Source organism: Typopeltis vanoorti, chromosome 11 (genome assembly GCF_054136105.1).
Source record: "Typopeltis vanoorti isolate ZY-2024b chromosome 11, IOZ_Tvanoo_1.0, whole genome shotgun sequence".
In the NCBI taxonomy this organism is placed as follows: domain Eukaryota; kingdom Metazoa; phylum Arthropoda; class Arachnida; order Uropygi; family Thelyphonidae; genus Typopeltis; species Typopeltis vanoorti.
Genome location: NC_143559.1, coordinates 134,117,563 through 134,132,336, shown reverse-complemented (window position 1 = coordinate 134,132,336; position 14,774 = coordinate 134,117,563). Strand labels below are relative to the sequence as shown.

Here is a 14,774-nt window from a genome sequence, read left to right as displayed (position 1 = left end):
CGGCCAACCACTCCAGCTATATTATACATATAGATTGAACAAAGGCACAAGGACTGATCCCTAGGAAACAAACAAACACTGGTCACAATAAATCTGGTAGATTTATACCTATCATATACACTTTCTGATATCTATCAATTAGCCAACCTCTTACCCAAGTCAATAGCTTATATATTCCAATCACATATTCGCTAGTTTATGCAACAGCCATTCATGTGGTATCACATCAAAAGCCCTTAGCAAAGTCTAACAGTATCATAATGTATCCAATTACCTTTATCTAATTCAGCCATAGTATTATAAAATATGAGCAAATCGCTAAAAAATGGCATCCCTTTAGTAAACCCATGCTGTTTCGTCCCCAAGAACTACTGGCCCTATGAACACACATATGGATTACAGTCATAAATACGTCCCAGCCATATGCCAGTCCCAAGCCCAGGTTTTTAAAATTGGGAGGTTGGGGAAAGCAATGGTGAACTAGCCTGTAAAAATCTTGCAAGGAATACTTTGTGGGCAATGCCTGGAAAGTAACCAATGGTCGGAAATGACTGAAAGGGAAAAAACAAGTCTCTTGTAAAATACAGCTTGTCTCTGAACCCATTTCTATATGCAAGTTCTTACCAACTCTTCTCTAATATCTTCAACCACCACTACAGATACTCATAGTCTGGTAGTTACACATGTCAGTTTTTGCATCATGCTTGTAGGATGCAACTATCATACATTCTTTCCATTCCTGTGAGATCTCTCATGAATTGAAATTCAATTTATACAAACAGGTCGAGAACTAAGTGAATTTGGCCGAACATTCCATTATCATATATGCTGATATCCTATCTGATCGTATTGTCAAATTCATATCCAGATTCAGCAACAGCTCTTGAACCCCATCCTCGTGCACCTCTATTTCTTCATTAAGTGTAGTAGTAGTATGCACCATGTTATATGAGGGTTGTTCCATAAGTCCGTGCAAAAATGAAGAAAACAATTTTTTTGAGACAAACATTTTTTATTTTTCAACATAGTCTCCTTTGAGGTCTATGCACTTAGTCCAACGATGCTCGAGTTTTTTGATCACGTCCAAATAGTATGATTTGTCCAACTTTTCAAAATAGGCAGTTGATTCGGCAATCATCTCATTGTTTAATCAAAATCTCTTTCCTGCCAGCCATTTTTCATGTTTGGAAACGATAGTAGTCCAAGGGAGCCAAATCTGGAGAGTAGGTATTTATGGGGGGAAGATATGAAAGGACCTTGTAGCATAAATCGAACAATTTTGCGGTCACAATTGCAAAAGAGTGAGGGGGTGCGTTGTCGTGGTGAAAAAGAATCTTCTTTTTCGCTGAGTGTGGTCGTTTTTTCTTTATTTCATTATTTAAACGATCCAGCAAAGACGCATAACACTCCGGTAATTGTCTGACCCTTTTCCAAGAAGTCTATGAAGATTATGCCACGAGCACCTAGAAGATAGTGGCCATAACCTTTCCTGCTGAAAGAACAGTTTTCGCTTTCTTTGGTGCAGATTCCCCATTTGCAACCCATTGTTTTGACTGTTCCTTGTCTCAGGCCAGTAATGATGAATCCATGTTTCGTCCACTGCTACGAAACGACGCAAAAATTCCTCTGAATTCCGTTGAACAGCTTCAAGCTGTCCTTCCAACAGTTCACACGTTGACGCTTTTGATCCAGGGCGAGCAAACGCAGCACCCATCTCGCAGATAGTTTTCTCACATGTAAATGTTCATGTAAAATATTATATATGCAGTCATTTGAGATGCCCACAGCCATAGTAATTTCACACACCTTCACTCTTCTATCATCCATCACCATATCATCATCATCAAATTCCTGCCATGTACCCTCAAGGGGTGTACAGGATATGATAGTAATACATGAAAAAATTTTCATCATTATTAATTTCCTATCTACAATTTTCCTCCAAATCAGTCTGTTACTTGTCAAGACTCCAACATTATCAGATTTTATATTTCTATCATCTAAGGCACTTTGTACCGTATCAATCCACCTATATCTTGGTCTTCCTTTGGGTTGTTTTCCTGCCAACCTGGCAGAGAACACTTGTTTTGCTAATCTTTCCTCTCCCATTCTATTTAAGTGACCATACCACCTGAGATAAGCTCTGCTAACGCAATCCTGGATGCTGACAATGTCAAGTTCTTTCCTAATATCCTCATTTTTAATATGATATTGCCATTGATGCCATCTGTTCACGCCTATAATCTTTCTCAGGACTCTCATATCTGTGGTCTCTCGTCTTTGGTCAAGTGTTTTACTTCTGACCCAGCTCACAGATCCATAAGTTAAAACTGGTTTGAACACTGTCTTGTATACAGCTAATTTAGTGTTCCGACTAATTTCTCTCTTATTCCATATGAATTTATTCAATTGACTTCCTACCATACCAGCTTTGCTGATTCTGTTGTCTATTTCTATATTTAATTTACAATCTTCAATAAAAATCGTGCCTAAGTAGCTGAAATGTTTTACTTGTTCCACAGGTTCTCCATTCACAACACAGTTGACATTTTCAATGATTCTGCCTATTTTCATTGTCTTTGTCTTTTTATTGCTGACCTTCATACCATATCTATTACAACAGTTATTCAATTTAGTCAGAGAATCTTGCAGACTTGTAGCAGATTTATTTAGAAGTATAACATCGTCTGCATAAAGCAGAGCTGACATTAACATCTCCAATTATGATATCATGTTTAATACCACTTTCCTTCATAATGTGATCCATATAGATAATGAATAACAGAGGGGATAATGTACATCCCTGTCTCACACCAGATTTAACATTAAACCATCTTCCTGTACTTCCTTCAATTCTAACTGCTGACTTACAACTCAAATAAAGACTAAGTATTGCTTGATATAATGCCCCATTGACACCATATAACTGCAGCGTATTGAATAGCTTCTCTCTTGGCACCTTGTCATATGCCTTTTCCAAATCGACAAAACTTAAATACAGATCTTTGTTATATTCCCATGCTTTCTCGACTATTTGTCGTAAAGTGAAGATCTGATCCTGACAGCCTCTATTTGGCCTGAATCCAGCTTGTTCTTCACCAAGCTTTTCTTCCACAATTCTTCTCAACCGTTTCTCAAGTATACTTGCATAGATCTTGCCAGGAACACTCAGTAGGGAAATACCTCTGTAATTCTCACATGCAGTTTTATTTCCCTTTTTATATATGGGTACTATGAGAGCTCTACTCCAATCATCGGGAATTCGTCCCTCTGTCCAGGCTTTCTGAACTATGCAGTGCAGCCACTGTAAGACTCTTATACCACCATACTTCAGCATTTCTGGTCGAATATCATCTACTCCTGCTGCCTTTCCACATTTCAAGCCTTTGATGGCTTTTTCTACTTCAAGTATGGATATGTATTCCTGACTGCATGCCTGGTCAGTGCTTTTTACCACTATGCTGTCATCGCTGCTTGTTTCATTTAGAAGTTTTGCAAAGTAATTACTCCATACTTCAAGGATATCTTTTTCTGCCGTTTTCATGTCACCTTTATCATCTCTAATTCCTTTTACAGCACTCTTTCCTCCATTCTTAAGCTTCTTCAATAACCTCCAGAATATTTTGCCACCTTCTTGATATTTATTTTCTATATTCTTGCCAAAGTCCTCCCATGACTTTTGTTTAGCAAGTTTTACACAGTGTTTAGCATTCTTACATTTGTCTCTATATTTTCTAAGAGCACAAGCTGACTTATTTGGCAGGAACTTTTGGTATGCTTTCTTCTTTTCCTTCACTGCCTCTTTAACTTCCTGTGTCCACCAGGGAGTTCTGATTTTTTTATCCTTACAGACAACCTCACCACATGCCTCTCTGGCAGAATCAATCAATGTTTTCTTCAGAGTTTGCCACTGAATCTCCACGGTTTGATTCCTGTTCTCAAACTCTTTCATTTTTTCTTCAATAATCTTTGTGTATGTTAGTCTATAGTTCACATCTGAGAGCTGCTCAACTTTTATTCGCTTTAAAACTTTCTTACATGTTATTCTTTTCAATATTAAATTCAATTTTATCCTGCTCAAGACTAAATACTGATCACTTCCAATTTCAAATCCTCTATATACACTCTGGTGTCCTGCACCAGGGAGAAAACATCACTATCAACAATAACATAGTCAATGAGACTTTTCGTATTCCTAGCCTCTTCTCTCCATGTGAATTTGTGCACATTTTTATGTTGGAACATGGTGTTAGTAATAACCAGTCCATGTCCTGAGCAGAAATCCAACAGATATTTGCCATTATTATTAGCTTTGCTCTTTTCTCCAAATTTTCCAAAAATATTTTTATGTCTCACAATCATTTCCTACTCTGCTATTTAGATCCCCAACAAGGACCAACTTTTCATTTTTCATTGTGTCAGTTGCTTTTTCTAAAGCCTCAAAAAACTCCTCCACTTCTATCTTAGTAGAACCTTCTGTGGGACCATAGGCACAAATAAGTCTCATTGTCCAGTTCCCCAATATCATATTTTCCCACATTACTCTACTTGAGACTGACTGCCATTCAAGTAGATTAGCCTCGTATTTTGTGTTGAATACTATGGCTACTCCTTCTTTTCCTTGATTGTCATTGCTTGAATATAACATTTTGTATTTATTGCTCAGAAAGATCTCACCAGTTTTGGTCTTTTTTGTTTCAGTCACCCCTATTATGTCGATCTGGTACTTATCTAATTCCACAGCTAGCTCCATTTCTTTGCCATTAGAGCTTCTTACGTTGATAGTACCGATCTTTAACTCTGGTGATGTTGAGTTGGGGTTTGTTTTCAGATTTGTTCCAGTAGCTGACTTTTCGCTGTTCGCTCTGGTTCCCTGTCGAAAACAACGGGGGCCTTGTTTAACCGGGCGATGCCCCAGCCAGCATGAAATTCTGTCATGTTGTACCATCATTTTTTATTTTGGTTTAACCAATAAGAATACAATTTGGTCGGGCTAAATCCCAAATTGCCTGCCCATCCTCGTTCGTTCAGTATCCAAGTAGCTACCCAGCAGGGTGCACCACGAGAAGGTGAGGATTGGACATTAGGTCAGAAGCCGTGGTCGGTTCTCCGCATTCCTTTAAAGGCTATGTGGAGGTCTCCTCTCAGTTATATAGCTTTGACCCTTAAGCACCCCATACCATGGATTCTGGAGTAGTGTAATAATTTCTAGAGTAGTGACCTGGATAGGGCGTCCAGAACGTTCAGCATCACTTGTGCTCATATGGCCACTTCGAAAGTTACTAAACCACTTATAAACCGTTCTAATCAAAGGCGACTCACCATAATGTTTATCAAGCTTAGCTTTGGTTTCCTGAGTCGTTTTGCCTTTCAAAAAGTAATGTTTAATCACTACACAAAATTCTTTCTCATCCATTTTTCACAAATCACGGTACTTAATCAATTCAAATGAATGCCAAACACAGAGTAATAGATCTATCTGACTGAAACTTAGTGTGTGATCCTTCAACAGGTGCCAGCAACTAAAAGTAATCTCATTACATACTGGTGATGCCATCTCTTAGATTTTGCACAGACTTATCGAACAACCCTCGTAGTATATAAATAACATGGTGCGTGCTATGGATTCACTAAAGTTATTCTTCCACATTTATTTTTTCTTTTACCTGCACTATAGCAATAAAATTCTTTTGGGTTGCCACTTCAGGTCTCCAATAAGCAGGGAGGTGGTCTCACAAGTGATTAATTTCATCTCCCACGTAAGTTACAAAGGTAACAGATAATACAGAAGAGGCTGTTCAACAAATGAGTGCCCATGTTGCTAAAGCTATCAACCTGTTGTATGCAACACTGTGCTCACTACTTCACTGAAAAAAAAAAATATATATATATATATGTATGTATAATATATGAGATATGTAGGAAAACATAACAAATGGATTATAAACAAATTAGAATTGAAGATATTGGGGAAAAGAAGAAGAGGACAACTGAAACAAACTGTTAATGAAGCAAGTGTTTAGATTAATTGGAAGACGTTATAAACTATTAAGGAGGAAAGCCAGAAATAGGATGACCTGGGTGGAAGAGGGAACTCTCCATAGCAACAGGAACAGTCCCTTAGAATGATGATATCATTATATTTATTTTGCTTCTATTCATTATTTATCAGCGATCTCAGGTTAGACAGATTTATAAGGCATTAGGAGTTATGCAAGAAAAATGTTTTCAATGAAAGAGATCATTTAAGTTTTGGAGACTGAGGAATAGGCAGAATAGGTTGGATACGAATGCTAATTCAATAAGAGACAACTTATCCTTATTAGAGATTGAAATAATATCCAGAACAAGAGGAAGGGAGCCCCCCCCTCTCCAAGATATATGGCAGGATTGTAATTTGGTAAGAGTGAAATTTGCTAGATTTTCTTTAATCCTACTTGAAAATGGTAAAGAGATTCAGCTTCTAAATCTTCTGGAGGATATTGGTTCCATAAGATTTAGAAGCTTGAATCATTAATTTTTCTTCTTCATGAAAAATGCAGAATACTCTAGCTACTCCCTCCTTTTCCTGATCCCATAAATGATCATCTTATTATTCTGAATGATTTCAATTCCTTTATCTCTACGTTGAAATGGTTTTTTTTTTTTAAATAACTTGCTTTCTGTCAAAAAATCTCATGATGTAGTTTTTGATGTGAATCAAAGCAGACAAAATTATATCCAAGGCACATCAAATGGAAAATAAATTTTTGATGCTACAACTATTTTGAAATAACAAAACTTGGTGAGGAGGAATAAAAATAAATGTTGCAATTCTTAATCAGGTAAGATATAACCACAGGAATTTTTTTTATACTGATTCCATAAATAAGAGGTCGAGACACCTATAAGCACATCAGTGCCATGTGTGGGGTGCAGATGAGGACTGAGATAATAAGTTTATTGATGGTTTTCAAGAGCTGCAGGTTGTAGTTGTTTGGGAATACTTCATTTATTCATATGGCAAAAAGAATACAAAGCAGCTATAGGTCAAATTCTAATCCAGAAACCCAATCCAGGGGGTCATCCGTCATCTCATGGAGGTCATGAAATTGGTGCCTTGGGCTGTCATTTATAATTTGAGTGATCATCTGGGCTATGAGGGGAACAGTCACAATAAGGGTGGTCTGACAGTTTCCATCTGGATAGCCACATCTGCCATGGTTAATTCTGATCCTGTTGATAGATGACCAGATGGGGGAGATTGAGACAGCCTTCCCATGTGTGCCCCCCCCCCCCCCCGTCAGTAGCGTTTTCCCTCGTGGTACATTGCTGGTGCTTTAGACACAAGCAACCCCGGACATGTCTCACTAATAGCATTAAGCTAATGTCTCTAACCATGCATACACAGATAACAAGCCTCCTGGACCACATGCAGCAACCATGGGAATACTTCATGAGGAAGGCTGTTCCAGGGGACAGAGGTGGATGGAATAAAAAAGAGGAGGAATAGAATTAGGTTCAGTATGTTTGCAGTTGCACAGTAAAGGGATGATGGGCAAATGTTGCTTCTGTATTAACATGTACAACAGAATGTGAAGGAATGCTATTTGCCAATTCAATGGAACAGTGACCACGGAAGCACTTGTAATTTACTGCCTGGGAAAGTTAACCCAAACGCACTGGATAAAGAACTATTCCTCTTAAAATTTCAGCCTTCAAGAGGGACAGTTCTACAATAAGTCTAAAGTTTTGGTCATTTTGTTTTATATTAATATTCTTTATGTATAATCTAAAGATGCATACTTGAATAATCTGAAAAACAAATTTTTAAGCCACATAAAATTCTTACATCTCTGTAATTGGTTGTGAAAAATCGGAGAGAATTGCTTAGTACAGCAACAGCAGTAGAAAAATGTGCTCCAGTGACTAATGGATAAGTAATGAGATACCTAAAATAAAGTTAAAGAAAACTGTAATGAACAATTTTAAAGTTATTATAGTGATTAACAATTATTACTAAATTGCTTAAGGAAACAACATATACTAGGATATACATTAAGTAAATATTGGAAGTATTTCATACTTCCAATATTTCGGCAACGTCACGTTGCCATTTCCACAGGAACTTAAAAACAAGACATGTGCACGCAAGCACAACAAACAGTAAATGAGGACGAAGCAGGAAGCTATTCTTTCTCCTAAAAGTCCTGATGGTGCCCCCTAACAGGCAATGTTGGTATTCTTGAGCAATTGGGCTGAAGGTCTTCTGATATAGGTTTCCCAAATTTGGGGCAGTCTCATGCAACCAAATTTGTTGAAGTTTGGATCGTTTCTCAGGGCTGAGGCTGATTCCATGAAAAGCCTTTCGTATTTGAATTTACTACGGTGTATTATTGTGGCTTTCTTCCTCCGTATGCTATGGCGGGTATCCAGCACATGGTCTGCAACACCAGAGTGGCTGTACTGGTAAAACCGGATGTAGCCCTTGTGTTCTAAAATTCTGATATTAGCTATCCTGCCTGCTTGGCCAAAGTAGGACAGCTTACAGCTGCAAGGGACCTGGTATACTCCAGGTAGGTTGGGGGGGGGGGCTTTAGTAGAGAGGATAAGGAATGCCAATTTTTTATAAGGTCTGTAACAAAAAGTTAAGTCATGTTTTTTTAGAATTTTTGTAATTTTTTCCGAGGTGCCTTTGATATAGGGTATGGTGATGGACTTAGAGTAATCCTTGTTGTGAGGTAGGAGAGGAGGGGGTTGTGGTTTATTGGTTTCAATATTTTATGATTTTTTTTTTCTTTGGGGGGGGGGGGGGTAGCCTTTGGTTGAGAAAGTGTTGAGAATGTGGTTTAGTTCTGTGATAAGTTTAGCCCTGTTGTTTAGTGTCTTAATGACTCCATATTGTTGTGTGTGTGTGGGGGGGGGGATGTTGGTGAATGTATCTGCCTGTATGAGTGGGTTTTCTATAGACTGAGAAAACCAAGGTTCCATCAGGGTGACTAGTGTGTCTAAGAAAGGAAGGCAGCTGTTTTTTTCTTCTTCCAGGTGAATTTGATTCTGGTGTGTTGGTTGTTTAAGTGTGTTAGGAAGGAGAGGAGTGCATCGGAGCCATGTGGGCAAATAGCCAACACATCATCAACATGGGGAAGCCATATGGTTGGTTTTTGTGGGGCAGAGGCTAAGGCTTTTTCTTCAAAGGTCTCTATAAAGAAATTGGCCAAGGGTGGGAAGAGTGGTGAACCCATGGCTGTCCCCTCTATTTGTTTGTAGAATTTTCCCTGCGAAACGAAATAGCCTGAGTTCATTGTGAACTGAAATAGGGCTGTGATATCGGGAGGAAATTTAGCTTGGATTAGCTCTAAGGATTCTGCCCCACAGAAAGAAGAAAGGAAGTGAATAAGGAGACATCAAAGCTGACCATTATGTCATTGTGTTTGAGTATAAGGTTTTCTATGCTGGCTTTAAAGTGGGTCGAGTTTTTTATGTGTGAAGGTGTATTGCGAATATAGTGTGTGTGAGAGCTTTGGCCAAATGTTTCGGGGAATTGTATGAGGGGGAATCAATGCCATTCACTATGGGACGTAATGGCACATTTTCTTTATGTATTTTTGGGAGTCCATAAATACGGAGGGATATGGAACTAAATGGTTTTAGTTTGTTAGTGACTTCCACAGGCCAAGAAGTGACCTTCTTAAGTAGCCTGTGGGGTTTTCTAATTTTTTGAGTTGGTGGGATTGTACTCAATAGTACTCAACAATAAGTAGCCCGATCTACTAATAGAGCATTCAGCTTACCTGTGTAATCTTTTTGGTTAAGCAATACTGTGGCATTCCCTTTATCCGCTTTGGTGATTATTATTTTCTTGTCTTTCTTTAATTCTAGCAGAGCTTTAATTTCTTTACTGGGCATGTTAGTTTTTGGTGGTTTTGCTTTGGTCAGAACACAATCCACATCCAGTCTAATATCGTTGGCAACGTGGTTTGGAAGGTGTCATATCCCTCGTACAATTCGTATCATAATATCTTCAGCAAGTATTCTTCCGGGCGCAATGGCGAAGTTGTGGCCACGTGAGAGAATGTCGAGTGCTTTGGGTTGCACACTAAATGACGAAAGGTTGACTACCGTTTCGGTATGAAGTTGTGGTTTCGAGTTTGAGTTCTTTTTTAAATTTTCAAATTTTTTGATGTGTCTATCTCGTACTTTTTGAAATTCTTTCTCCGCAGCAGTGCACGAGATGTCATATAAAATAGACCAAATTTTGTGGCTTACGGTGCTTGAAAGGTCATCTTCAAGTGGCTGGATAGCTAAGTTAGCATCATTCAGGAAACGGCGATTCGTAGCGATTTGTTCCCTGAGCAAAGTTTGGCTGGCGTGGTTATAAATACGAAGAGCCTTTTGCGAAGAGAAACGGTGCTTGAATTTGACACAGTTTGGGATTACCTGATTATCCCGGCAGCGTTTTAGGAAGGCAAGATGATTCAATTGTCTTGATAGTTTCAACTTCATTTTACTGTAATGGCAGGCCTTACGTGCTGTAACATCTCCGTGGATTATTGTAATTCTCGTGGAAAGGCTTTGACGTTAGTTAAGCATTTTTACTAAATTGCGTAAGGAAATTACAATGTATACTAGGATATATATTAAATATTTTAATACACTTCCAATATTTCGGCAATGTCACGTTGCCATTTTCACAGGAACTTAAAAACAAGACACATGTATGCAAGCACAACAAACAGTAAATGAGGACGAAGCAGGAAGCTATTCTTTCTCCTAAAAGTCCTGATGGTGCCCCCTAGCTAAAAATGCATAACCAACATCTAAGCCTTTCCATGAGGATTAACAATTAATAAAGATTATAATGCAAATTATTCTATTTACTCTATTCTGATATCATGTGACTGCAATATTGAATTAAGAAGCATGAACATGACTTGAACAGAAAACAAACTTACCAAGACACACGTATTAAAAAGAATATTCAACCTATTAATAGTAGCAACAGCATCTGCTAAATGTATAACACTGGACAAATGGCATCACAGTAGAGAAAAATACATAAAATGTTATTGTGAAAAATGTCTTTAAATAAGGAAATATTTTGAAGAATGAAGGTTGTACCATTTAATGTTGTACTATGAATAATACCACTTGAGCAGTTAATTTATTAGTGAAAAAACCAATAGTACTATTTTATAAATGATTCTGTGATTAAAAACTTTTTAACTGATTCAAATACAATATATTCAATACAATTCAACCTAAAATTTCAAATTTAATTTTTCTGCTTTTTTTTAATATATATATATATATATATATATATATATATATCATCATCATCATCATCAAATTCCTGCCATGTACCCTCAAGAAGTGTACAGGATATGATAGTACATGAAAAAACTTACATTAATACTAACTTCCTATCTACAATTTTCCTCCAAATCAGTCTGTTACTTGTCAAAACTCCAACATTATCAGATCTTATATTTCTATCATCTAAGGCACTTTGTACCGTATCAATCCACCTATATCTTGGTCTTCCTCTAGGTCGTTTTGCTGCCAACCTGGCAGAGAACACTTGTTTTGCTAATCTTTCTTCGCCCATTCTAATTTAAGTGACCATACCACCTGAGATTAGCTCTGCTAACGCATTCTTGGATGTTGACAATGTCAAGTTCTTTCCTAATATCCTCGTTTTTAATATGATATTGCCATTGATGCCATCTGTTCACGCCTATAATCTTTCTCAGGACTCTCATATATGCTGTCTCTAGTCTCAACTGTTTTACTTCTGAGCCAGCTCTCAGATCCATAAGTTAAAACTGGTTTGAACACTGTCTTGTATACAACTAATTTAGTGTTCTGACTAATTTCTCTCTTATTCCAGATGAATTTATTCAATTGACTTCCTAACATACCAGCTTTGCTGATTCTGTTGTCTATTTCTATATTTAATTTACCATCTTCAGTAAAAATCGTGCCTAAGTAGCTGAAATGTTTCACTTGTTCCACAGGTTCTCCATTCACAAAACAGTTGACATTTTCAATGATTCTGCTTATTTTCATTGTCTTTGTCTTTTTATTGCTGACCTTTCATACCATATGTATTACAACAGCTATTCGATTTAGTCATAGAATCTTGCAGACTTGTAGCGGATTTATTTAGAAGTATAACATCATCCGCATAAAGCAAAGAGCTGACATTAACATCTCCAATTTTGATATCATGGTTAATATCACTTTCCTTCATAATGTGATCCATATAGATAATGAATAACAGAGGGGATAATGTACATCCTTGTCTCACACCAGATTTAACATTGAACCGTCTACCTGTATTTCCTTCAATTCTAACTATTGACTTACAACTCAAATAAAGACTAAGTATGGTTGATATAATGCCCCATTGACACCATATAACTGTAGCGTATTGAACAGCTTCTCTCTTGGCACCTTGTCATATGCCTTTTCCAAATTGACCTCTTGAACTCTCCATCTCCACCACTCAAACCCACCAACTAGAGCAAACCACATCATCTAAACCAACGGCATCTACTGCCCACCACCACTAGTATTTCACAGACAATCACAAACATCCATGACTACGGTGGGATTTGAACCCACAGCGTTTTGGCTGCAGAGTGGATACGCTAACCACTCAACCAACCAGACTGGGAACATATATAAGCAATAAGAAGTGCTCTAGTAATGAGAATCTTGTGGAATTTCTGCATCACTCTATAGTTCATTATTTAGTTTTCATTTGAAAATAACTTCAAGAAACAGCTATAATCACATATGGTTGTTATTAGGAATGACCACCACTGTTACTCCTCATAATAAATACTAATAATTCATTCACTGTAACAAATTACCAAAAAGTCCAAAGCTCTACAGCTAAATTTTCTTTCTACAATGAATTAACTATGGCAAACAATCCATTATAACCAACTACTCCTGTGGTCCATTCCATCCCTACAAGTTTGCAATACAGGAGTCAACTTTTAACTTAAAACAGAATTCTCCTCAATCATTTTTAAAATAATATTTCATTTAAAACCTTCTATTTTATAAAATTCATACTGAAACAGTTAAAAACCTCAACCAATGAAAAATTATTTTAATATTTTGAAAATAATAATGATAATAATATTTATGATATTATGATATAGATTAATATTAATCTATGATAAATAAAAAAAGTAATTTAAACAGTGGAGCTAAATTTTCAAAAGCAAAAATTTGAAATGAAATGTAATATTGTCAGGTAATGATTCTGTACCTTTCAACAAATTTTAAAGATCCTTTCAATTAAATTAATGCCACTTGAGCAATTAACTTATTAGTGGAAAAAACAATAGTATTATTTTATAAATAAAGATTCTGCGATTAATAGGCTATTAACCAATTCAAATCCAATATACCATATGTTCAATACAAGTCCAAGTATCCATAACCTAAAACACAAAATTTTCTAATACATGCATATCAGGAAATTTTTTTTAAAGGATCATTTCAAAAGTTCACATTATGGGCATGCATGGTCAGTGGGATAATATAATTTCACTTCTCACCAATTTTAAGCAAAACTCAGTGTAACTGATTATAGTACACAATGCTTATCAACTTTATTTGCACATGTGAGTAAATCAAAAAAACAGTTTAATGGTTTATTCACATCACCTATACAAATTATACATATTATACTATTCAACTTGTTAATTATGACAATATTTCACAATACAATTCAATGCACAGTACAATATTACAAAATAAAATTCAAGTATTACTATCATATTCTGTTGGTACTAACACTTATTTTGGCTATTATTTTATTATGGTTAATAAAAAGTTTTCTCATATATGCAAGTAGAATATAATATATTTCGAATGGTTTCATAGTTTTGATAAGTAACTGGTTTAGAGTAATGTAAGTTAGTTAATGCAAATATGTGTAACCAAGGGCCATAGCCATACTGGTTACTAGAAAAGTATTAGCTCAAAACAGACACCGAGAGTCCAGGGACTGCATCTAAGAGAGCTCCCTTACCAGTTATAATAATGTACGTGTTGATATTTTAATACCTAATTGAATGAACCAATTTGTAAATTAATACCTTAATTGGTTATGATATATGAGTTATAACATTCTCTTATACTATACGTTTAAAGTAATTATCAACATTGTTTAATCCCATAAGGTAGTTTCTCAATCTTTTTCTGAATACATATTCTGAGGTTATAGATTTAATTTCATTTGGAAGTTTATTGTAGCTACTCGTCACAATGTACTCGAAAGATTTATGAAAAATTACTTTGTTAGCCTTAGGTACTTCCAGCGTGTTTCGACCGCAGCGCATTACATTCATTACATGTTCAAAAAAACATTTCTGCAGCTTTGAGAGTGAGCAATTGTAAACTGGTTAGAAGTCACAACAAGTAAAATATCAGGAAATTTCAATAACTTAAGACTAAAAAACTATATGGAATTCTATACCTTGTGTATAAGAACTCTGAATAAAAGTAAAATGCTAAGAATTCTGTCTCCTTGTTTTATGTGAACCCTATCCATGAAAGGTTATAAGCCTATCAAACATTGGTATTAATAGTGTAAGCAGGCTAAAGATTAGATAATCTGGAAAACACATTTTTGAGTTGCATCAGGCCTCCAATAATTAAGAGTGGTGATCATCTCACATTAGACAATGAAAATCATTTAGTCAATTGAAACCATTCATACTTAAAAAAAAAAAAAAAAAAAAAATTCGAGAATATACAGGGTGTTCGGGATA

The 14,774-nt window shown here is 36.3% G+C and overlaps 1 protein-coding gene across 1 annotated transcript in view; it reads right to left on the bottom strand.

The window, feature by feature from the left end:
• The window catches only part of psidin (phagocyte signaling impaired), a 321,893-nt gene that overhangs the window by 18,191 nt on the left and 288,928 nt on the right, over window positions 1-14,774 (bottom strand). Inside the window, exon 16 of the mRNA XM_090399962.1 lies at window positions 7,832-7,931. Coding sequence (XP_090256088.1) covers window positions 7,832-7,931 — 100 coding nt within the window. The remainder of the gene's footprint in view (window positions 1-7,831; window positions 7,932-14,774) is intronic.